The following is a 23,268-nucleotide window of genomic DNA, read 5'->3' on the forward strand; positions in this document are numbered from 1 at the left end:
CTAATTTTCCAATCCCTTTCATCCTTTCATATGTTCCTCCTCCCTCTCATCCTTATATCTAATGTTCCCCCAACCACTCACCGTTTTGTTTACTTTTCCCTCTTCCTATCACCCTTGCATCTACTATGTCCTCTACCTCTCACCCATTCATCTGCTGTTCCTCCCTCCTTCTCTCATTATCATCTCCCGTCCTCTCTCCTATTCAATTTTTCATTCCTCCCCCATCCCTCTCTCTCTTACTCTTTTATCACCCACCTTACTCTTTAATCTACGAGTATTTCTTCTTGCAGTGCTCCGGTCTCCCTTTCTTTCAGCTTCTGCCGGCCCAACATTCACACTCACTTGCCATTCCTCCAGCCTGTTAGAGAAACCCTCACAGCTGACTGGAAAAGAAACCAGCGGAAGCATTTATAAAGTTCCCTAATATTTACGCTGACCAAGTCTCCATAATCGTAAATTATCACAAATAATTTTTGACAGGTTATATATATATATATATATATATATATATATATATATATATGGAGCCTTTGTGGTACAGTGGTAGAGTGTGCGTTTCGCACGCTGGTGAGCGCGGGTTCGCCTCCCGACAGAGTTGTAAAAACTTTGGGAAGCATTCACCAAGCCACTTGCTACTTTGGCGGACACAATGGGTGCTGTGGTTGAACCATTGTCGCATCCTAGTATGCTTGCACCCAATCGGCTTAAGGCGGGCCGATTACACTTGGTTCACAGACTACACACACATCCAAAGCCACTACAAAACTGCAGTCACACTCACAAGCACTTCTCACCCTACATACAGTCTCTACCAGAGAGCTTAAGCCACTAGGTAGAGATACATTGGCTGTATCGTCCCTACTTTGGTAGGGATAGGCCAGTCCTGCAGTGGACCTCAACAGCTGATGATGATATATATATATTTTTTCACATCATCGCTCATATCCAGGTTAATTCTGTGTGAGCGAATATACTCGTATAAGAAAGTCAAGCTTTGCATGTGTTTCAGTCTGTGCGTTTGTTAGTTTCTTTCATGAGAACGGTAATAGATATCGACCTAATTCTGTTTGCATTACAGGATAGGTCGGAGTAAGCCCTGGGAGTGTGAGAAAAGTACTAGACAAATATTTTGGCGATTGTCCGCGACACGACAGCGGGAAATTTTCTGAAATTGTTACACGCAAAAATGTCTGTGAGTTTCTTTCACAAGAATGATAACAGATATACCTAATTCTTTTTGCATTTGGTCGGATTACGTCCAAGGAGGGTCAGAAAAATACCAGGCAAAAATTTTGGCGATCGTGAACGACATGACGAAGTGAAAATGTCGGAAATTGCAACACGCAAAAATGTCTGTCTGTGCGTTTGTTCGTTTCTTTCATGAGAACGATAAAAGATATCAACCTAATTCTTTTTGCATTAGGTCTGGGTAAGTCCAGCGAGTGTCAGAAAAATACCAAACCGAAATATTGGCGATCGCGCTGGATGCGACGGCGCGAAATTGTCAGAATCACAACACGCCTAAATATGCACAAGTCATTAGTTTCACTTTCTGGTCAGAATTCATCACCGTGAGCTCAATAACAGCATAGAAACGATAATAATGGTATTTTTTGTATAAGGTAGAAGGAACCAAAGGCCAGGAGCACTCAAGATTACTCCCTCCAAGTAAAAAAAGAACAAAAAAAAAAAACAAGATAGAGCTAAATTCGAGATCCATTCATTTCAAGATGTCTGGATACATTGTGTTTGTATGACTGGAGGTCATAGTTAGTAGGAAATACAGACAGAGGAAGACAGTTCCAGAGATGATCTGTTGCATACATGAAGGACTGGGAGTAACGGTTAACCCTTGCATTAGGGGGTTGGACAGAAATGGGATGAGAATTTCCTGGCAGTCAGAAACTACACGCCCGCCGCAGTGGTGGAGGGATGCAAGAAGAACATTCAGAGGAACAGTGATCACTGATGTACCAGATAAAAGAAATAAAGCTGCAACAGTGCGGTGAAGCGAAAGAAGAGAGATAAAGATGCAACAGTGCGACAAAGAACCAAATATTGAAGGGAGTCAGTAAGAGGAGGAGAGTTAATGAGGCGATAAGCCTTCAACTCCACCTTGTTGAGAAGAGTTGTGTGTAGGGAGCAGTAATAGTCAATTACATGTCAGCTACATTTTGTGATGGAAAGGCTGTTAGTTACTCCCATAAATTTTTGTGGACGAAGACTAGTAAAAGTATATGCAGGCAGTCTTATACACTACCGTTGTATGGAAAAGTTTACAAGGCCCCAGTTGTGTCATGCAGCTGATACTCATGCCACCTTAAGAGACTAATACTACTTTTCCTCAGTGATGGTATTTTGCATATTTCACCTTAATATCATCTTGCAAATTGCTTTTTATATCGGTTTAATTTACTTAATTATACAGGATACACGTGGATATTTCCAGGCCATGTCCAGAAATAAACTAATGAGGAAGAAATGACAGGAAACCTTCTTAACTGTCGAAAATACGGTCTGAGTTGTCTAATTACCGTTATCTTCAAACGTTCATTCATGGTGTAAAGAAGAGGTGCTGTATGCACGCGCAGGTGGGCGGAGCCATGCCGACGTCAGTTGGTGGCCACAACCCATCTACTTCCTCTTAACTGCTTACCAGGGAATGGTTTGATGCTGCTTTATGTCCATTTCTTCTTCGTTTAGAGTGGTTATTTCCAAGCAATGGAAATGGGTAGTAAATTGTTTTTAATCTTATATACACGGTTGATTTTATGATTAAACTTTTGTAAGGAACACATAATAGTATTAAACCAAAGAAGCTGTGGAGATAGTTTATTCCATTATATAGACAGGTACATAAAAAAGTGTATACATAAGAACATTAGGAGAAGAGGATAATTCGAGAAGGCTATGAGCACTCTGTTGCAGAAATAAAACAAAGATTTATATAATAGACATCATTAGCAACTTGAATATCACTCAGCCTTTCTCGCTCTGTCTCCATCTGTCTCCTCCTTCCTCTGTCTTTTCCTCCCACTACCCTTTCTTTCTTTTTCCTCCTTCTCCTTCCTACTTGCTATTTTTAATCTCAGTCTTCTTTCGAACTCGCTCGAAATCCATCCTCTGTCTCTCCTTCACGATCTCCTTCCTCCATATCTCCTTTTTACCCGTCTCTGTCTCACTCTCTTATCTCCATCTCTCTCTCCTTCTATCTCCTCTGTCTCGCTCACCCTGCCTTCTCCATCTTTCCCCTTTCCTATCTCTTCCTTCCTCTGTTGCTTCCTCACTCCATAACCGTCTTCACAATATCTCTCCCCATTCTTCTCCGTGTAACTCTTGATAAGCTTTGGTATCTTCCAACTATATATTCTTGATGATTTCCCTGTACTGTTTAAGATACGCATTCTGATATGGACGCAGCAGCGAACAAAGAAAGTTACCATCTCAGGTGGCAAATCTACATGCCTTGCCACATCTACTGAAAACATTTTGACTATATATTTTTGTTCATGATTTTATTCCTCACCCTCCATGAAAACACTTGCATAGTTGTGTGTGGCCCTCTATGCTGCACAGCATATAACTAATGCCACCCACCATCACAATACATAACCTATTCCATAAATCATCACAGACTATAACTTTACCATGCACCATAACATACAATTCAAGCACGCATCGTCAGTTAAGTAACTCATATTACACAACTCCACATCCTGTCCAATCCTGTTTTAATGCAGCATACGTAACGCAGTTACCACACAACTAGTCTCACTCATATAAGAAATACCTAGCAACGACCAACGACCCATCACAACAAACAACTTTTGCCACACACCATCACAGTATATCTCGCTCAGTACACACCATAATAACATATACCTTGTATACATATACCACAGTAATGCAACGGCCACATGCCATTACAACATATAAATCAACCACATACAGCCATAACATGTATCCATATAACTGCTTATCGTCATAATTTCCATTATTTTAAAGAAAAAACAAAAACATGATTTAGATCATGTTATGAGAAACCGAAAAATGAGGGACTTACTCTGATACAGACATAAGCAAATTTGGAAATGCATCATTTTAAAGCCTTTTCTCCCTCTGCGGAATTGGCAGATCAAGTAATGGGTATGTTTTGTCTCTGTGGCTAGTCGACATGTTTTAGTATTTAGCAGATGTTACAATATATGCAGTGCATGTACACGCATAAGGAAAAACATAAAAAAAAAGTGTGCAAGCAGTTGTGTTAATGTGATGGAGTCAGGATTCTTTTGGCTATACTGTTGAACGAATAACTGTTTGGCCCTTTATACCATGTGTTGATAACCTTGTTGCATTATTACTTTTTCTTTCTGTCTAAATATTATCTTGCCCTTTATCTTTTGCGAAATATGATGATGGTGATGATGATGACCAAATGCTGTGGTTTTTGACAGCGTGATTTCTGTGTGGTGTGAGCCTTGAAGCGTGATTTTATGTGGCGTGAACCTGATGGCGTGATTTTGTGTGGTGTGAACCTTGCAGCGTGATTTTGGGTGGTGTGAACTTTACAGCGTGATTTTGGGTGGTGTGAACCTTATCCGTTAGATCTGGGTGTCCTGGCACACTGATGTCGTGTACCTAACATCAAACCTTTTGTGGTGCTGAGCTTCATTTAGATATTTCAATAAGTTTCAGGCTGACGCTAGAAGGTATTACTCAGTTGAAGGAGACTTCTGGCCGACAAAGGGTTAATGGAGTTGGAAGTCCGGTTTCATATTACAGTAATGTCTTGGCCTACTCTTAAATGCTCTGTTTTTGCGCGTACAAAGCAGATGTGCCAATTCTCCCAGTTACAGTATCATATATATATATATATATATATGGCCGGAGAGTGACTGACGATGAGTGTATGTGAGTGAGATGGAGGGGGGGAGAGGGAGGGGTAGGCCGAGGATGAGATGAAGGGATGGAGTGGAGAGGTATATGAGAGATGGGTGTGTGAGCTGGGAGCAGGGCAGTGAAATGGCGGGGGACAGGGCGACATGGAGGCGATTTGTTTGTGGCCACCCCTTACGGGATTAAGGCGTCTGGCAATATAATATATATATACATATATATATATATATATATATATATATATATATATATATATATATATATATATATATATATATATATACAAGTGCTCGTAGGCCCTTTGGGCCCCTCGCACTTGCTCCGGCGGAGGGCCCTCGCCCTGCTATAGTTTATATCAGTTGTATCTATGGGCAAAAAATTCTAGAGATCCTATGCCGGGCGCCTGGAGCAGCGTTTTTTGGTCAAAATGTGATGGCTCATTAAATATAATAAAAGTTTTTCAATCGTGATGAGACCAATTTTTTTCACATCAGCGAATTTTTTGCGATTTTTGTGCCAGTTTTGGTGCGATTTGAATGTATAGGTTTGGCTGCCCAAAACACACACACACACACACACACACACACCCGGCTAGTGCTATAGTATATCATATATACAGTATATACACAGTATATATATATATATATATATATATATATATATATATATATATATATATATATATATATATATATATATATATATATATATATATATATATATATATATATATATATATATATATATATATATATATTAAAGATTAAACGATTTGCAACACGTTACTGACACTAACTGGGTCTTTTTGCTTCTATAAAAAATACTTGTACAGCAACCGTAGACTCATGCTGCCTGGTTAAATGTGTACTATCTTGATACTCCTTAAGGAAGCGTCTCGTACTGTCAAAAACAAATGTAAGTCCAGTACTGGATATTACCGAAAAGGCTGGATCTCTTTGCACGCAAAATTCTAATGCAATAACAGCAGGTGAAAGCCGTGGTGAGACTGACAGTATAGCTAACAGTTCAGTAATTAACAAAAATCTCGATAAACATATGGCCGGGTGGACAGTAGTCATGAGGTTATAATGATCAGCACATTGTTAAGTGTTACACGGGTCTGCTAGCTCTGTGGTTAGATTACTACAGTTGGAATGACAGTCTAGCCATTTGTATTGGATCGGTCCTTAACAGGTAACCGGAGGCTCGTCGATCATATACTAACACTAGAGGGAGTAGGGAAATCATCTACCCTCAGATGGACTGAACTATGGTAGCCTTACCTTTGGCTCCTACGTCTCGACGGTGGTAATATGTGATTGGCTCTTACCTGCTACAGTTACATGTCAAACTTTTTATGAGGTGAGCAATAGATGAATTGGATTACCTGAATTTCTACTGATAAATGTTACTGTAAATTGAACATTTTTCTATGGACTGGCAGGCCAGAGCTTATGGTGTATAATAGTCACAAAGTCCACGAGAAATCGGAACAAATATCCGTGTTTTCTGCAAGAATTTTGCTTGCAGTTTCACGCGCTTATTCCAACTGGAACTGACCCTAACTTATGGTACTGTCACTGGCGGTACCATTGATGTTTAGCCCATTCAGACTGAGCGCGTGATTTGTTGTAACCGTGCTACCTCCTAACGATTTTACTGAGCTTTGGAGAAAATTTTAAAACTGGACGGAATGGATACAGGTTCAGTCAACGTCTTCACCATTTGAGGTCATGTCCTAGCTGAGTAAAATCCTCTGGTGTTAGAAAGAATACAGTACAAACTACGTTCTCCGGCTGCAGGCGTTACATGATGCAGTAGGTCGAGTCGCTTTGATCCATTTATTGGGAGACAGGAATATCACCTAAAAAAGAAAAAAAGAAAAAAAGCACCAGGGCTTTTGTGAAGAAATTTCTCTAATTTGTCATAACTTTCATCCTTCTTCCTTGGAAACAAGATCCTGGGTGCTGCTGTTGTTCATGATGATGGTGTTGATGATAAAGGAACCTTTATCCCACTTCTAGATGTGCAACGCCAGCATGATTGAGCTAGTCATCGGGAAGCTGTTGTTGTTGATGATAATGACGATAATTATGATGTTGTAGCTATCTATCTATCTATCTATTGCCAGACGCCTCAATCCCGTTTGGGGTGGCCACAAACAAATCGCCTCCAAGTCGCCCTGTCCCCCGCCATTTCACTGCCCTGCTCCCAACTCACACCCCCCTCTCTCATATACCTCTCCACCCCATCCCTCCATCTCATCCTCGGTCTCCCCCTCCCTCTTCCACCCTCCACCTCACTCACATACACTCTCTTCGTCAATCTTTCACCCTCCATCCTCTCCACATGGCCAAACCACCTCAGTGTGTTCCTCACAACGCTTCCTATCACATCCACATCCACACCACAACGCTCCTTTATATCCTCATTCGTCAGCCTGTCTCTCCACGTGACTCCACAGGCTCCTCTTAAATAACTCATTTCCACTGCTCTCACTCTTGACTTGTGTCCTTCCAACAATGTCCAAGCTTCACTTCCGTACGTTAGAGTTAGTATCACAATACTGTCATGTAGTAACTTTTTTACTTCCATGCTCACTTCCCTGTTTCTTATCACTGCTTTTAAGGAACCAGCAACCTTTCTTCCCTGCTGTACCCTTTCAAGCACTTCACCCTCCAAACCTCCATCCTTACTCATCACACTACCCAAATACTTAAACGTACTCACATTTTCCAATTCCTCACCATCCAACCTCGCTGTACATTCACTGACTTCACCTCTCTCAAAGACCATCACTTTACTCTTCCCTACATTCACCTTTAGGTTCCGTTTCTTACACACTCTCTCAAACTCATCCACCAAGCCTTGCAGCTCCCCTTCGTCTTCACTCAACAACACAGTATCATCTGCAAACAACAGTACAGGGAGTTTCCAAACACTATCCTCTCTGCTAATGACAATTGTGTTGATGACGATGTTATTTTTGATGCTGCTGCTGATGGCACCACTGATGATGGTGGTGATGTTGATAATGATATGAAACTGGATACTGATAACTGTGATACTGACAAACTAACTTATGTTCTTCTACTTCCAGATATGAAATGCCTGCATCACGGCGGTGGTGAATGAGAAACAGATTATGCAGATGCTGATAGTACCCTAATCTAAATTAACCTACATTAATCTAACCTCACCTCTCCTGACCAACTTCATCCAGTGTAACCATCTTTCACCTTTCATAGCCCAATCACCGCTACTTGCAGATGTGCGGTACCTGCGCCACGGGGGTGGTCGGAGGGAGACTGCTGATGCTGCCTTGGCAGTAAACGTGACGGACGCCCCCGGGGAGGCGCTGGTGGAGGAGGCCGGGGGCGGTGGTGGTGGGGTGGTGGAGGAGCGGGTGGTGGTGCGGGGGCAGGAGTTGGTGCTCGAATGTGAGGTGCCCGACCAAGTCACACCCGTACCTGGCGATGACAGTGTGCAGGGCGAGGTGCGATGGTACCACGATGGCGTCAGGGTACGGACTCCAGCCTTGCCATTTCATACTTAGCTAGCATGTGGGAAGATTAATATTTAAGCTGTTACTCTACTTCATACACATATACCCGTGCCTGGTGATGACATTGTGCAGGGTGAGAAACAGTGGTGGACCATGAAGGTATTAAGATAGATTCAACTCTTCATACTTTGCCAGCATGGGTAAGGATTAATTCTGGATCTCATCCTCCCTCATACGTGACAGTGCAAGGAAAGATGCGATGATACTACCTCGGCAGCGTTAGGATAGGTACTGATCTTACCTTTGCGTACTTAGCCAGCGCAAGGGTAGGTTAATTTTGGCTGTCACTTTCCCTCCTACACACTTACCCTTATCGCCTGTCCTTGGTAATGACAGGTGAAGTACGATGGTACCAACTACGACTGAGTTAGGGTGAGCGAGTCAATTGCTGTCACTCTCCCTCATGTATGACGGCGTGCAGGGTAAGGTGCAGTGATACAGTTGCCTCAAGGAGTTCCTGTATCCTTTGTGTTACCTTCTGTCAAGATGTGGCACCATCGCAGTAGTAGCGTAAGTATTTATAAAAGAACGGACATTCGTACTGTAATGACGGACATGAGTGATGGGTACGTATGAATTTATATTCCTACTGGTATTCTGTATTAACATACGCGTAATAAATGTTGTTTATGGTGATGTTTTAATCACTCCCCTATTTACATAATGCTGCCAGCCATTATGACGTCTGGCATATTGTACATACGTAATACTCAAGTTTGTCATTCTTGTAAGAATACTCATTCATTCATAGATATTTGCACTACTACTATGACGTTGCCACATCTTGACAGGAGGTAACACAAGGGGTATAGGAACTCCTTGAGGCAATTGTACCACACCGTCGTTAGGGTAGGCGAGTCAGTTCTTGCTATCACTCTCCCTCATATATGACGTTGTGCAGTGGGAGGTGGGATGGTATAGTCAGCCAAAAGAGTTGTTTCTTCTTTCCGAACCAAGTAAATATTCGAACAGATAAATCGAAGCAGCAGAAATAGCTTCACAAGTCTGGCAACTGTGTCAGACCAGACGGTGGTGGGGGTGAGTGGTTTGGGGTGTCATGTATTACTGTCTGGTGGAAATTGTTGGGAATAACATACTGGGTAATAGGGTTATAGTCAACTATCATCACTGTTATGTCACTAAATGTCTGCATATGCATCATTCATCATGAATTTTCATGTAAGCAAAATATACTGCGGTTTCATATACATGGGTTGTCATGGCTAATTCATCTTTGATATTTGGAATACTTCAGAGGACAGAATAACGGTGGAATACGTTTCATAATAAGGGTTTGGAATTTAATGAAATGTCACGAATATTATGTAAAACAGCTTTTATTAGTGATAACTAGAATCTCACCTCTATTTCCCGTCGTCCAGTATAAATAACTGAATGACTGTGAAGATATGACTATATGCTGGTGGGTGTATATCTTGGTTTCATCACCTTGCGTAACGCCTGTGGCTGGGTTTCCCCATAGATATAAATAAGACTAGATGCCGCATCGCCCATTCTTCAGTACGGCAGCGGTGCGTCTGTGCGGCCGCCATCTTGGAACGGTCAAACATGTAATAGTGGGGCTTGTTTTAGAGTGACTTCAGACTATGAAAATGAATGTTGCTGTGGTGGAGGTGGTGATGGTGGTTATTGCCGTGGTGGTGGTGATGGTGGTTATTGTTGTGGTGGTGGTGATGGTGGTTATTGTTGTGGTGGTGGTGATGGTGGTTATTGCCATGGTGGTGGTGATGGTGGTTATTGCCATGGTGGTGGTGATGGTGGTTATTGCCATGGTGGTGGTGATGGTGGTTATTGCCGTGGTGGTGGTGGTTATTGCCGTGGTGGTGGTGATGGTGGTTATTGCCGTGGTGGTGGTGGTGGTGGTTATTGCCGTGGTGGTGGTGGTGGTGGTTATTGTCATGGTGGTAGTGATGGTGGTTATTGTTGTGGTGGTGGTGATGGTGGATTTTGTTGTAATGGTGGTTTTTGTTGTGGTGGTGATGGTGGTTATTGTATTGGTAGTGGTGGTTGTTGCTGTTGTGGTGGTGGTGGTGAAGGTGGTTTTTGTTGTCGTTATGGTGGTGATGATGGTAATTTTTGTTGTTGTGGTGATGGAGATGGTGGATTTTGTTGATGTTGTTGTGGTGGTGGTAATTGTTGTGTTGGTGGTGACTGTTGTGTTGGTGGTGACTGTTGTGTTGGTGGTGATTGTTGTGTTGGTGGTGATTGTTGTGGTGGTGGTTGTTGTTGTGGTGGTGGTTGTTGTTGTGGTGGTGGTTGTTTTTGTGGTGGTGGTTGTTTTTGCTGTGGTGGTTGTTTTTGTGGTGGTGCTTGTTTTTGTGGTGATGGTTGTTGTTGTTGTGGTGGTGGTGGTTATTGTGATGGTGGTTATAATGGTGGTTGTTGTGGTGGTTGTTGTTGTGGTGGTTGTTGTTGTGGTGGTGGTTGTTGTGGTGGTGGTTGTAATGGTGGTTGTTGTGGTGGTGGTTGTTGTGGTGGTGGTTGTCGTGGTGGTGGTTGTCGTGGTGGTGGTGGTTGTAGTGATGGTGGTTGTTGTGATGGTGGTGTTGCTTTTGTGGTGGTTGTTGTGGTGGTTATTGTGATGGTAGTGGTTGATGTGGTGGTGGTTGTGGTGATGGTGGTGGTTGTTGTTGTTGTGGTGGTGGTTGTTGTTGTCGTGGTGATTGTTGTTGTGATGGTTGTGGTTGTTGTTGCTGTTGTGGTGGTTGTGGTGGTGGATGTTTTTTTTTTTTTTTTTTTTTTTTTTTTTTTAATGTCCGACTCTGGGCATAGGCTTCACAGCCTGCTATCAAGGCCCAGCAGTCCTCCTACATACCATACACTTCTACATGTCACCACTTCGGCGCTAACACCCACCGTCCATACTGAATACATCCTAGGGCTGTCTCATACAGGACTGGTGTATTGGTATTAGCGAGGGTATTTTTACCACATGTCGGCGGGTCTTCTGGTAGATCAGTAAAGGCTGATTTAATGAAATTCAAATCCTAAAACTGTTCCCTGCCCCAGCCGGGATTTGAACCTGGGTCAGTTAGGACCGCACGCCACCTCTCTACCAATTGGTGGTAGTTGTTTTGATGGTGGTGGTGGTGGTTGTTGATGTGGTGGTGGTGACTGTTGTGGTGGTGGTTGTTATGGTGGTGGTGGCGGTTGTTGCTGTTGTTGTGGTGGAGGTTGTTATGGTGATGAGGGCGGTTGTTGCTGTTGTTGTGGTGGTGATGGTGGTGGTGGTTGTGGTGGTGGTTGTGGTGGTGGTTGTTGTGGTGGTGTGGTTGTTGTTATTGTTGTTGTTTTTATGATTGTTATTGTTATGGTTGTTGTTATTGTTGTTATGGTGGTGGTGGTTGTTATGGTGGTGGTGGTGGTGGTTGTTGTTGTTATGGTTGTTGTTGTTGTTATGGTTGTTGTTGTTGTTATGGTTGTTGTTGTTGTTATGGTTGTTGTTGTTGTTATGGTTGTTGTTGTTGTTATGGTTGTTGTTGTTGTTATGGTTGTTGTTGTTATGGTTGTTGTTGTTATGGTTGTTGTTATGGTTGTTGTTGTTATGGTTGTTGTTATTATGGTTGTTGTTGTTGTTATGGTTGTTGTTGTTGTTATGGTTGTTGTTGTTGTTATGGTTGTTGTTGTTGTTATGGTTGTTGTTGTTGTTATGGTTGTTGTTGTTGTTATGGTTGTTGTTGTTGTTATGGTTGTTGTTGTTATGGTTGTTGTTGTTGTTATGGTTGTTGTTGTTGTTATGGTTGTTGTTGTTGTTATGGTTGTTGTTGTTATGGTTGTTGTTATGGTTGTTGTTGTTATGGTTGTTGTTGTTATGGTTGTTGTTGTTATGGTTGTTGTTGTTGTTATGGTTGTTGTTGTTGTTGTTGTTATGGTTGTTGTTGTTGTTATGGTTTTTGTTGTTGTTGTTGTTATGGTTGTTGTTGTTATGGTTGTTGTTGTTGTTATGGTTGTTGTTGTTGTTGTTATGGTTGTTGTTGTTGTTATGGTTGTTGTTGTTGTTATGGTTGTTGTTGTTATGGTTGTTGTTGTTGTTATGGTTGTTGTTGTTGTTGTTATGGTTGTTGTTGTTGTTATGGTTGTTGTTGTTGTTGTTGTTATGGTTGTTGTTGTTGTTATGGTTGTTGTTGTTGTTGTGGTTGTTGTTATGGTTGTTGTTGTTGTGGTTGTTGTTGTTATGGTTGTTGTTGTGGTTGTTGTTGTTATGGTTGTTGTTGTTATGGTTGTTGTTGTTGTTATGGTTGTTGTTGTTATGGTTGTTGTTGTTATGGTTGTTGTTGTTATGGTTGTTGTTGTTGTTATGGTTGTTGTTGTTATGGTTGTTGTTGTTATGGTTGTTGTTGTTGTTATGGTTGTTGTTGTTATGGTTGTTGTTGTTGTTGTTGTTATGGTGGTTGTTGTTGTTATGGTGGTGGTGGTGGTGGTGGTGGTGGTTGTTGTGGTGGTGGTGGTAGTGGTGGTGGTTGTTGTTGTGGTTGTGGTGGTGGCAGTGGTTGTTGTTGTTGTTGTTGTGGTGGTGGTGGTGGTGGTTGTAGTGGTGGTGATGGTGGATTTTGTTGTTGTGGTTGTTGTGGTGGTGATGGTGATTGTTGTTGTTATGGTTGATGTTGTTGTGGTGGTGGTGGTGGTGATGGTTTTGTTGTTGTTGTGGTGGTCGTGGTGGTTGTTGTTATGGTGGTGGTGGTGGTGATTTTTGTTATTGTGGTGGTGGTGTTTGTCATTGTTATGGTTGTTGTTGTTGTTGTGGTGGTGGTGGTGGTGGTGGAGGTGTTGTGGTTGTTGTTGTTGTGGTGGTGGTGGTGGAGGTGTTGTTGTTGTTGTTGTTGTTGTGGTGGTGGTGGTGGTGGCTGTTGGTGTGGTGGTCATGGTTGTGGTTCCTGGTTCATCTGAAACTTGAACTCGGTGGACTGCAGGTTTAAATTTCCCTTCTACAAACCACCATCCTCCTTTCTGGGGATAGGGAAGCAGCTGAGGGACGTTTGCATAACCAGACAGTTCAACCGCTCATGCTATCGGTGTCACTCTTGATATGTTCCGACGCATTCTACACCTAAAAGCAGCAGTGCTGCAGGATTTCTAGGTAAATGGTGGTCAACTTTGCCCATTGCTAGGAACACGACATCGTCTGCCTCGACCGTTCCAAGATGGCGGCCAGGCAGACGCATCTCAAGTAGTGTCATGCGGCGTCTAGACTTATTTATATCTATGGGTTTCCCTCACCCTTTTACCAAAACACTAACCACTTGTGGAATGTTTTTCTTGCTATTACTGTGAAGGCACCGAATGCGTCTGCCACGCCACATACGGTATATATCCTGCCATGTTCAGAAGTAAACATACTGTAAAAACACAGCTTTCTGTCCTTTATTCCGATGCCATATGGCTTGTTGATACCCGACGGAGGGGGTGTGGCAGAAAAGTGGGGAGTGGGTGGCGTTGCACCTCGTCGTTTCATTTAACTTTTGATTGGCTACACGATCTAGGCATTATTTCTGGCTGACGATACATTTCATTATTTACAGGTATTAAGTCAAGTGTAATATCACATTTAGCACCTTTACTATGCGATGTAATGCTAGACTACACAGCCAACAACAACTACAGCACACACATTCTTCATTAATCCACCTCCACCCCCAAACCACTCACCCCCACCACAGTCTGGTCCGACACAGTTGCCAGACTTGTGACGCTATCCATTCTACTTGGACTTATCTGTTCGAATATTTGCGGGGTTCGGAAAGAAGACACGACTTTTTTGGCTGACTATATATACCACAACGGCGTTAGAGTGGGCGAGTCAGATCTTGCTCTCATTCTCCCACATGATTGACTGTGTGCGGAAGAAGGTGTGATGGTACCTCGACGATTAAGTTCACTTCTGATCAGGCCAGCATGAAGAAATGTTAATTATGGCTGTCCCTCTCCTATACACACACTTATATGGTACCTAGTGATGACATTGTGCGGGGTGAAGTGCGGCAGTACAAGACGGCGTTAGGGCAGGTTATATTATTAAATATAGTTAATTCTACACGTACATGGCCGGCTTGAGGAAGGGATAACTCAGACCATCATTCTCTGACATACACATATTCTGCATATGGTACAGTAGTATGTCGGTATTAAATAAATCATTAGTTATAAATATACAAAGTCCTGAGAATATACACATCCCTTTCATACCCGTGTTATCTACTTCACGATATGCTACTGTTTGTGTCTGGCCGATCATATGTTACTGGCGGACACTTGGATCCAGCTGCAGGAAAACCACCGGGAAAAAATGGAATAGAGTATAAATTTGGGGGGCTATTTTTTTCTTTTTAATATATTTCCTTTATTAGTAACTTTTATGTGATGTTTGTGATTTGTTAATAATGTGTTGTTTTACTAATACCACGACTCGCGATGCGAAAGGGGATGTTATACTTTGAGCTGTGTGTGTGCGTCTGTGTGTGTGTGTGTGTGTGTGTGTGTGTGTGTGTGTGTGTGTTCTTACCTTACCTAATTGTTCTTACCTAATTGTATCTTTACAGGAATGAGTCAAGCTCGTACTGTCCCGTGTCTTAAACCATATTTATCGTACATATCCTTAAATTTGTGAATTGTTTTGGCACACACTATTTCAGTCGGTAGTGCATTCCATTGATCAATTGCTCTGTTTGGGAATGAATTTCCTTACGTCTTTATCACCTCTCTTCTTATGCAGTTTTATGCAGTGTCCTCTTGCTGATGCTTCTCCATATGTTAAGTAATCATTTATGTCTATTTTCTCCTTCCCTGATATGCACTTATATAGCATTATCATGTCACCTCTTTTCCTTCTCTCCTGTAGTGTTGGTAGATTCAGTTTATTTAGTCTTTCTTCGTAGCTTAGGTCCCTTAAGCTTGGTATCCATCTTGTAGCAGCCCTTTGAACTTTTTCAATCTTGTCAATGTGCTATTTGAGATGAGGACTCCGGACTACTGATGCATATTCCAGGGTTGGTCTAATGAATGATTTTGTTATCCTTCTTAGCATGTCTTCATTTATGTATATGAACGCTATTCTCATATTTGCAAGCAGTGTATACATGTTCCGTACACTCTCACTCGTGTGGTCAGCCAGAGATAGTCTGTTATTGATAATCACACCTAGGTCCTTCTCTCTTTCTGATGTGTGTAGGGTTTTATTTCCTAACTTATAATCCCACTCAGGTCTTTTTCCACTTTTACCAAACTTGATTACATGACACTTGTCCACATTGAATTCCATTTGCCATTTATTACTCCATTCGTTAAGTTTATTTAATTCTTCTTGTAGCTCTTTACAAGAGTCTGTGATAGTAATTCTCTTTTGTATTTTTGCATCATTTGCAAACATATTTAGACAGCTTTCATTTCCAGTGTTACTGTCTATATCATTTACGTACACTAAAAACATGATTGGTGCCAGCACTGAGCCCTGTGGAATTCTGCTAGTCACTTCTCTCCATGATGAGTAACTTCCCCTTAGTACTGTTCTCATTTCTCTTTTTATGAGAAAATCTTTCATCCAGCAATACAGTTTGCCTCGGATTCCTCCTTGATGGTACAGTTTCCATAAAAGTCTTTGGTTTGGTACTTTGTCAAATGCTTTCTTGAACTCTAAATAGATACTGTCTACCCATCCTTCTCTTTTCTGTAATGTGTCTGTTACTCTGTCATAGTAGCTCAACTGATTAGTAACACATGATTTTCCTTTTCTGAAACCAAACTCTCTTTCTGTTATCATACTGTGCTCTTCTAGATGATTTACCCAAGCTTTTCTTATAAACTTTTCTAATACCTTGCTTACAACACTGATTAGTGATAGTGGTCGGTAGTTGAGTGGATTTTGTCTATTCCCTCTCTTGAATAACGGAACAATGTTTGCTTTCTTCCAAACATCAGGTAGTTTACCTTGTCTCAAGGATTTCTTGAAAATTGAAGATAAAGGTTTACTTAACTCCTTTGCACATTCATGTGGCACCCAACATGAAATTTCATCAGGACCATTTGCTTTTCCTTTGTCTAATTTACTTAACTCCTCCTGTATTTCTTTTTTCTGATATTTGTATATCTGGTAGTATGTGTGGGCTTGCATGTTCCACATAATCCCTCTCAAATTTTATTTCCTCTGTAGAAATTGATTGGAAATTCTTGTTTAGTGCTTCACAAATATCCTTCTCTTGTGTATAGGTGATTCCCTCGTCCGTAATGGATTGTATTTTATCTTTTACTTTGGTTTTGCTTCTGATGTAGCGGTAAAATACCTTCGTTTGATCACTACTTCTATTTATGATATCCTCCTCAAACTGTTTTTGGGCTTCCCTCCTTATTCTTGTATAATCGTTTCTTGCCTGTTTATAGTTGTTATACGCCCTTTCACTATTGTGTCTTCTGAATCTATTCCACAACAAATCTCTTTTTTCTTTTGATTTTTTACAGTCTGTTGAACCATTTCTTTATTTTCTTTTCTGCTTCTTTGTGCTGTGGAATGTACTTCTGGACTCCTATTTCATAAAGTTCATAGATTTTTTTATGTATGGGATTTAAATCTTGTCCTCTTAGCTCCTTTTCCCAATCAGTGTCTAAGAAGTACTTGTTTAGGTCATGATAGTTTCCCTTTTTATAGTTTAGGCTCTGTAACTTTCATTGATGTTAACTATGTCATATGCAATCCTGAAGTTGCAGTTTAGAACTGTATGGTCGCTTTTGCCGAATGGAGGGTGATATATTAAAATGTCAATATCTTTTTCTTGCCTTGTGTGTGTGTGTGTGTGTGTGTGTGTGTGTGTGTGTGTGTGTGTGTGTGTGTGTGTGTGTGTGTGTGTGCGTGCGCACATTGAGGGACAGGTCATGAGGAAACCTACCGGTATTGTTTTTTGAGCAATAGGTCAGTGGTCAAAACATGCTGCCAAGTCAAAAAATGACCCTGCAAAACTAGGTTTAAAAGTTGATATCCTATTTTGACCAAACTTGGATAAATGGCTGAGGGTAGCGCAAAAATGAAAAGACTTAATTCTGAGAAAAGGGAAGTTCAAATCTGAAGCCGTGTTGTGATTATTAACCAAATAACTTAAACAGTTCTTATCTAATTTTAACCAAACGTGGTGAGATGGTTGAGAGGCAGACAAGGAGTAGATCCATTTATTAGAGCACAGCTTCAAATGTCAAAATCGCAGGACATGATCAGCATAATGAGGTTTTATCCAATCTAGACCAAAATTTGTGAACAATACTTAAACGTTATGGAAAGAATACAATGATTCGAATTTGAGCACATTCAGTCAAATTCAATGTCAAGGGGAGAGTTGAAAGGCCAGTGTCACAAGGCAACGTCATGTCAGACAGTTTTGGTCTGATTTGAAGGTTTCTTAGTGGAAGCCCTAAGGGTCAGGCAAGAACAGAGATATTCAGTATTGTGGACAATGAAAGGTTTAGGCCACATTCCTAGATCAATCTTCAGTCCTTGTGCCTCTGCATAAACTAAATAGGTAAAAGAGTTTTGATCGGATTTGGATTAACTTTAACGTATGAGTTGAGGACCACCCTAAAGGTTAACTTTCTCTTATTTAGAACAATAGACCAAAGGTCAAGGTCACATTACAAGGTTAATTTAAATAGTTTTGTCCAATTTAGACTCAGTTTTTTGGAAGGCCTTAGGTTAAAACAATAATAGAGTGATTGAAGTTTTAGATCAGTGAAATGAAGGTGAGATAAGCTCAAACATCAAAGCCACTGATCCTAGTCAACTCAGACGGTTTTGATCTGATTTGAACCAAAGTTGGTGAAACGGATAATGTATAGCAAAAATGAAACCCTTAGATAATGAGAGTAAACCGTTGAAGGTGAAGGTTCACAGGGAGATAGCCAAACATTCAACATGCAAAAATTTGCCGGACTATGTAATAGCCTACCCATCACAAAGTGTTTGCAGACACCTTGCCTTCATATCATTACTAAGCCCACAATGACCAATTCTTACCAAAAAGTGAAGAAAAATTATTTTTACATATTTTTGAGTGTTGCTGCTTCCAACAATTATGCTCTCTCGCATTGCATGCAATTGCCAATTTACTCTTTGATATTTTACAGACACTCCTTGGATTTATCCTGCCCGAATGCACAAGGAATGAGGTCAATATCTATCGCCGTTCCCGTGAAAGAAACGAACAAACACACAGACAGACATTTTCACGTATCACAATTTCTGAAAATTTCCCACTGATGCATCGTGGGCGATCACAAAAATTTTAATTTGGTATTTTTCTGATACTCGCTGCACTTACACTGACCTAATGGATAAAGAACTAGAATGGCATGCAGAGAGCACATATGTCCGCCATCAACATCCATCCAGTATTCACTGAAAAATTTACAAAAATGTAGAAAAATGCCCTGTCTTGCAATGTTAAGGAAAGTAAAAAAAATTCCTAGATCCACACCTTTATCTGGATCTACACCAAATTTTTAATGGAATCTATTCTGGGCCAAGGCCCATTTTTCTACCAAGTTACGTGGAAATCCGTCCAGTAGTTTTTGTGTAATCTTGCTCACAAACCAACAAACCAACAAACAAACAAACGGACAGGAGTGAAAACATAACCTACTTTGCAGAGATAATTAGGTCCATATCTATTATCGTTCTCGTGAAAGAAACAAACAAACTCACAGACTGCCACATACAAACACAGCTTGATTTTATTATAAAATAGTCCTTGTCCACAAAAATTTGCAAAACTTTTCCATCTGAAAATGTTTGCAAATATTATTAGCTTTGTTTCCATACCGTTGAGCCAACAGTGACCACTTCTGATTTAATAGTTGATTTTTTTCTGTAAATTTTAGTGTGTCACAATTTCCGACAATTTTGCTTTGTATCGTTGTGGGTGGTCGTCATTATTTTATTTTAAGTTTTCAGACACTCCCTGGTCTTATCACGACCTAATGCAATAAGAATTAGGTCAATATCTATTACCGTTCTTATGAAGGAAACAAACAAATGCACAGACAGATATTTTTACTTGTTGCAATTCCTGAAAATTTAAAGTTATCATGTCGCACGTGATCTATACACATACACACACACACACACACACACACATATATATATATATATATATATATATATATATATATATATATATGAAACAGTAACAGCTGAGGGCATCATGACACCCCCAGGAGGCAACAACGGAGGGGTAAGTAGGGCGCGTGCAGCGTCCGTGCAATATGGACATATATCGCTTACAGCCGTGCGACCCTATTCTATGGAATGCACCTGGCGCGAACATCTCAGTCTGGGTGCATTACCTTTCCACCAACCCAGCCTGCATCAGGATCATGGTGGATCTAGAAACATAGCTCCAGACAGCACCCTAGTGACGGCCGGTAGCCGCACATCAAAAGCAACGGTTTGTAACCATGCCCCTGCAACGGCCAGTATCCATGCAACAGTGATGGCTGGTTGCTGCACATTAAAACCAATGGCCTGCAGCCATGCAACAGTGACGGCCGGTAGCCTCACCCTTAAGAGACGGCCATCAGCCGCTCATAATGCTGCCCACCCCCCCTGCAGAACCCGTGATGGCCGGTTGCCGCACGTGGGGAGAGAACGATACTCCTTCTCCTTCTGCAGTTGCCTCGAGGGGCACGACACCAGTGACGGCCGGCAGCCACACCAGTATACAAGGAACAGCCTGTAGCTGCCCTTCGCCTACATGTCGCCCCTCATATGGGACTTCAGCAACGGCCGGCAGCCATGCCCACAGGCAGGTGACGACCGGGAGCTGTACTTCGCCTGTGGTCCCATAACTGAGTTGGGCCCTGGTGACGACCAGTTGCCACACCAATAGGAAAGGGACAGCCTGTAGCCGCCCGCCTCCCATTGCCCAAGGGACTTCGGTGACAGCTGGTAGCCTACCCAGGGAGGGGCGCCTCAAAAGCCCCTTGCCCTCTGTGACTCCACAACTTGAGGGACACCCTTGAAGTCGGGCCCCGGTGATGGCCGGTTGGTGCACCGATGGGAAAGGAACGGCTTGTAGCAGCCTTCCTCCAGTTGCGCTAGGACCTCAGCGACGGCCGGTAGCTGCGCCAGGGAGGGGTGTCTTAAAAGTCCCTCACCCCCATTGACTTCACTACCTGAGGGAGACCCCTGTTCGAGCCGCCCCTCTGGTGGCAGAGGAAGTCCCACCCTTGGCTCCCCCGACTAAGGCAGTCTCTAGGAGGAGAACCTTTCCATCAAGGACTGGTGGAGAGGATCCGTCTTGACCCTGGGGCTACACTCCCTCCAGCCGGTGCCAGAGGGGGGTCAATGCCTGTCGGACTCCTACTGCTCGCCATGCCACAGCCCTACCCTGACGGCGAAGCAGTGTGAGTGAGACCACAGTAGACGGGCTCTCCATGCCACCCCTAGCACTCTAGGGTGTGGCCTCTCCAATCCGGAGGAGAAGCAATGCCCTTCCCGCACCAGGCGCCTACAGGAGCGCCTTCAGAGAATCTTTGGCCCCAGTCCCGAGGGCCAGACCCCTGTACCAAGCCCCTCCAGTGCGGGGCCCTTCACTACGCCAGACCTCAGCCCACTCTGGAGGACGATGCCCCCACGAATAGTCCCGTCGCCCCTTGATGAGAGGACACTGGAGGGGATGCAGCTGACTCTGGGCCGCCACCCTCTCCTTGGTTGGCTCGCTCCCCTGCCCCATATTCCCATAGTGACTGTGATTTCTCTGCCCATGAAGAGAAGGTGAAAGTGACTGCATGAGTGGAGAATTCAGTGACAGTGTCTGAGCAGCCAAACTCTAGTGAAAGTGATAAGAGACATGACTGGTGTATAACGTGGGAGGCGTAGCTCAATCGGTAGAGAGGTGGCCTGCAGTTCTAACGGACCCAGGTTCAAATCCCGGCCGGGGCAGGGAACAGTTTAAGGATTTGAATTTCATTAAATCAGGCTTTACTGATCTACCAGAAGACTCGCCGACATGTCGTAAAAATACCCCTGCTAATACCAATACACCAGTCCTGTATGAGACAACCCTAGCATGTATTCAATATGGACGGTGGGTGTTAGTGCCGAAGTGGTGACATGTAGAGGTGTATGGTATGTAGGAGGACTGCTGGCCCTTGATAGCAGGCTGTGAAGCCTATGCCCAGAGTCGGACACATAAAAAAAAAAAAAAAAGATACAGAATTAATGTAAAGAACAAGCAGCCCTAGAACAAAGTATAGTCCCATCTTACCTTAAGTGCAGTGTCTGTCCATCTGTTTCCAAGACTGTCGGTATACTGCGTGATACCTATGACTAATATACACCTGTCAATTCCAGTTCTTGCCTTTGGACAGAGTCTTGTGAATTGTCTAGCTTCCTGCATCCAGAAATTGGTAATATATGTGTAAGGTTGTTGCCCTGTGTTTTTATGTCCTGTTCCTCTCACACTGTGTCTAAACTCCGGTCTAGAAACGGAACCCAGCTGTACCTTAGATGTTATTAGGACGGGAAGCTGACCTAAAAACACCTAGAATAACACTGGTGGACATTGGTGGTTCTTGATCCAGGCAAACACAGAGAGAAGCAAACAGGGAAGTTGTCAAAATGGCAACCAAACTGCATGTACAATTGCCCAAATTTGATCAGGAGCAGTACGATATTCACACATACCTGTCCATAGTCAAGCCACTGTTAGATATTGGCTTTGAAGGTGACAGACAGAAGATCATAGTCACCCTACCACTTCTGGGTAAAGCAGGTGCCAGTATCATGCCTAAAGTCATCCCCAAACTAACATGAGCGAATTTCACCAACATAGTTGTGGAAGCAACCACACCGTCTCCAGGAAGAGTGGTGGCGTTGTCCCAACTGGGCGGCCTAATGAACGACGGAAGCCTGGATGACATTCTTATCCAGGCTAGGAGGCTCGTCACCGCCATGTACCTGGAAGCAGACACAGAAACCCGCGAACAGCTTATGTTTAACATACTCCTCAGGATCCTCTCCAGCTTCATCAAAGAACATTTTATAATACATGACCCAACGGGAGACCTGGATAAAGATATCCTACTAATCAGACGCCTTCTAGCCACCCACCCCACCCCTCAACACATCGGGCAATTAATAAATTCCCCACTAATATCATCGCCATCAACCTGTGGGAATTTTCTGCCTGCAACCACGGATGCCCTATCCACAACATCTGTGAGCAGCTAAAAGCTGCCCAGCGCAGAACAACAACCCAAGGGCACTACAAGCCTACTCACTACCCGACGAAGGTGCCAAGGACGATGCCTCATACGCCAATGGCTCCGAGCCTGAGGGAAATAGAGCTCGACGCAGAAGATGCCCCACACCGGCCCCTGTCCTCCCCATATTGGCGGGGGCCACCTCACAATAACATCGCACCCCAGTCTACGACAGTGGGAAACATAATGTTTCATTTATCTCTCCTCCTGCTATATCTTCTGTTTTACCCTCCCCTATTCCTAACCTTCCCACCTCCCCTATTCCTAACCTGCCCACTTCACCTATTCCTAACCTTCCCACCTCCCCTATTCCTAACCTGCCCACTTCACCTATTCCTAACCTTCCCACCTCCCCTATTCCTAACCTGCCCACTTCACCTATTCCTAACCTTCCCACCTCCCCTATTCCTAACCTTCCCTCTCCCCCGCACACCACTTTCTCCGCTACCATCGCCTTCTCCCGTTCTGTTCTCCCTCAACACAAAGCCTGCCTCCCCCTTAACAGGCCCCCCAGAACCCATATCTTATCCTCCCCTAACGTACTTCCTAAA

The 23,268-nt window shown here is 42.9% G+C and overlaps 1 protein-coding gene across 1 annotated transcript in view; it reads left to right on the plus strand.

Annotated features, from left to right (window-relative positions):
• LOC145394919 (advanced glycosylation end product-specific receptor-like) overlaps positions 1-23,268 on the plus strand; it is a 263,707-nt gene that overhangs the window by 48,442 nt on the left and 191,997 nt on the right. Inside the window, exon 2 of the mRNA XM_080268669.1 lies at positions 8,166-8,419. Coding sequence (XP_080124795.1) covers positions 8,166-8,419 — 254 coding nt within the window. The remainder of the gene's footprint in view (positions 1-8,165; positions 8,420-23,268) is intronic.

This window comes from Coenobita brevimanus, chromosome 29, assembly GCF_032717465.1.
Source record: "Coenobita brevimanus isolate Jiangsu-jjx chromosome 29, ASM3271746v2, whole genome shotgun sequence".
NCBI classification, from domain to species: Eukaryota; Metazoa; Arthropoda; class Malacostraca; order Decapoda; family Coenobitidae; genus Coenobita; species Coenobita brevimanus.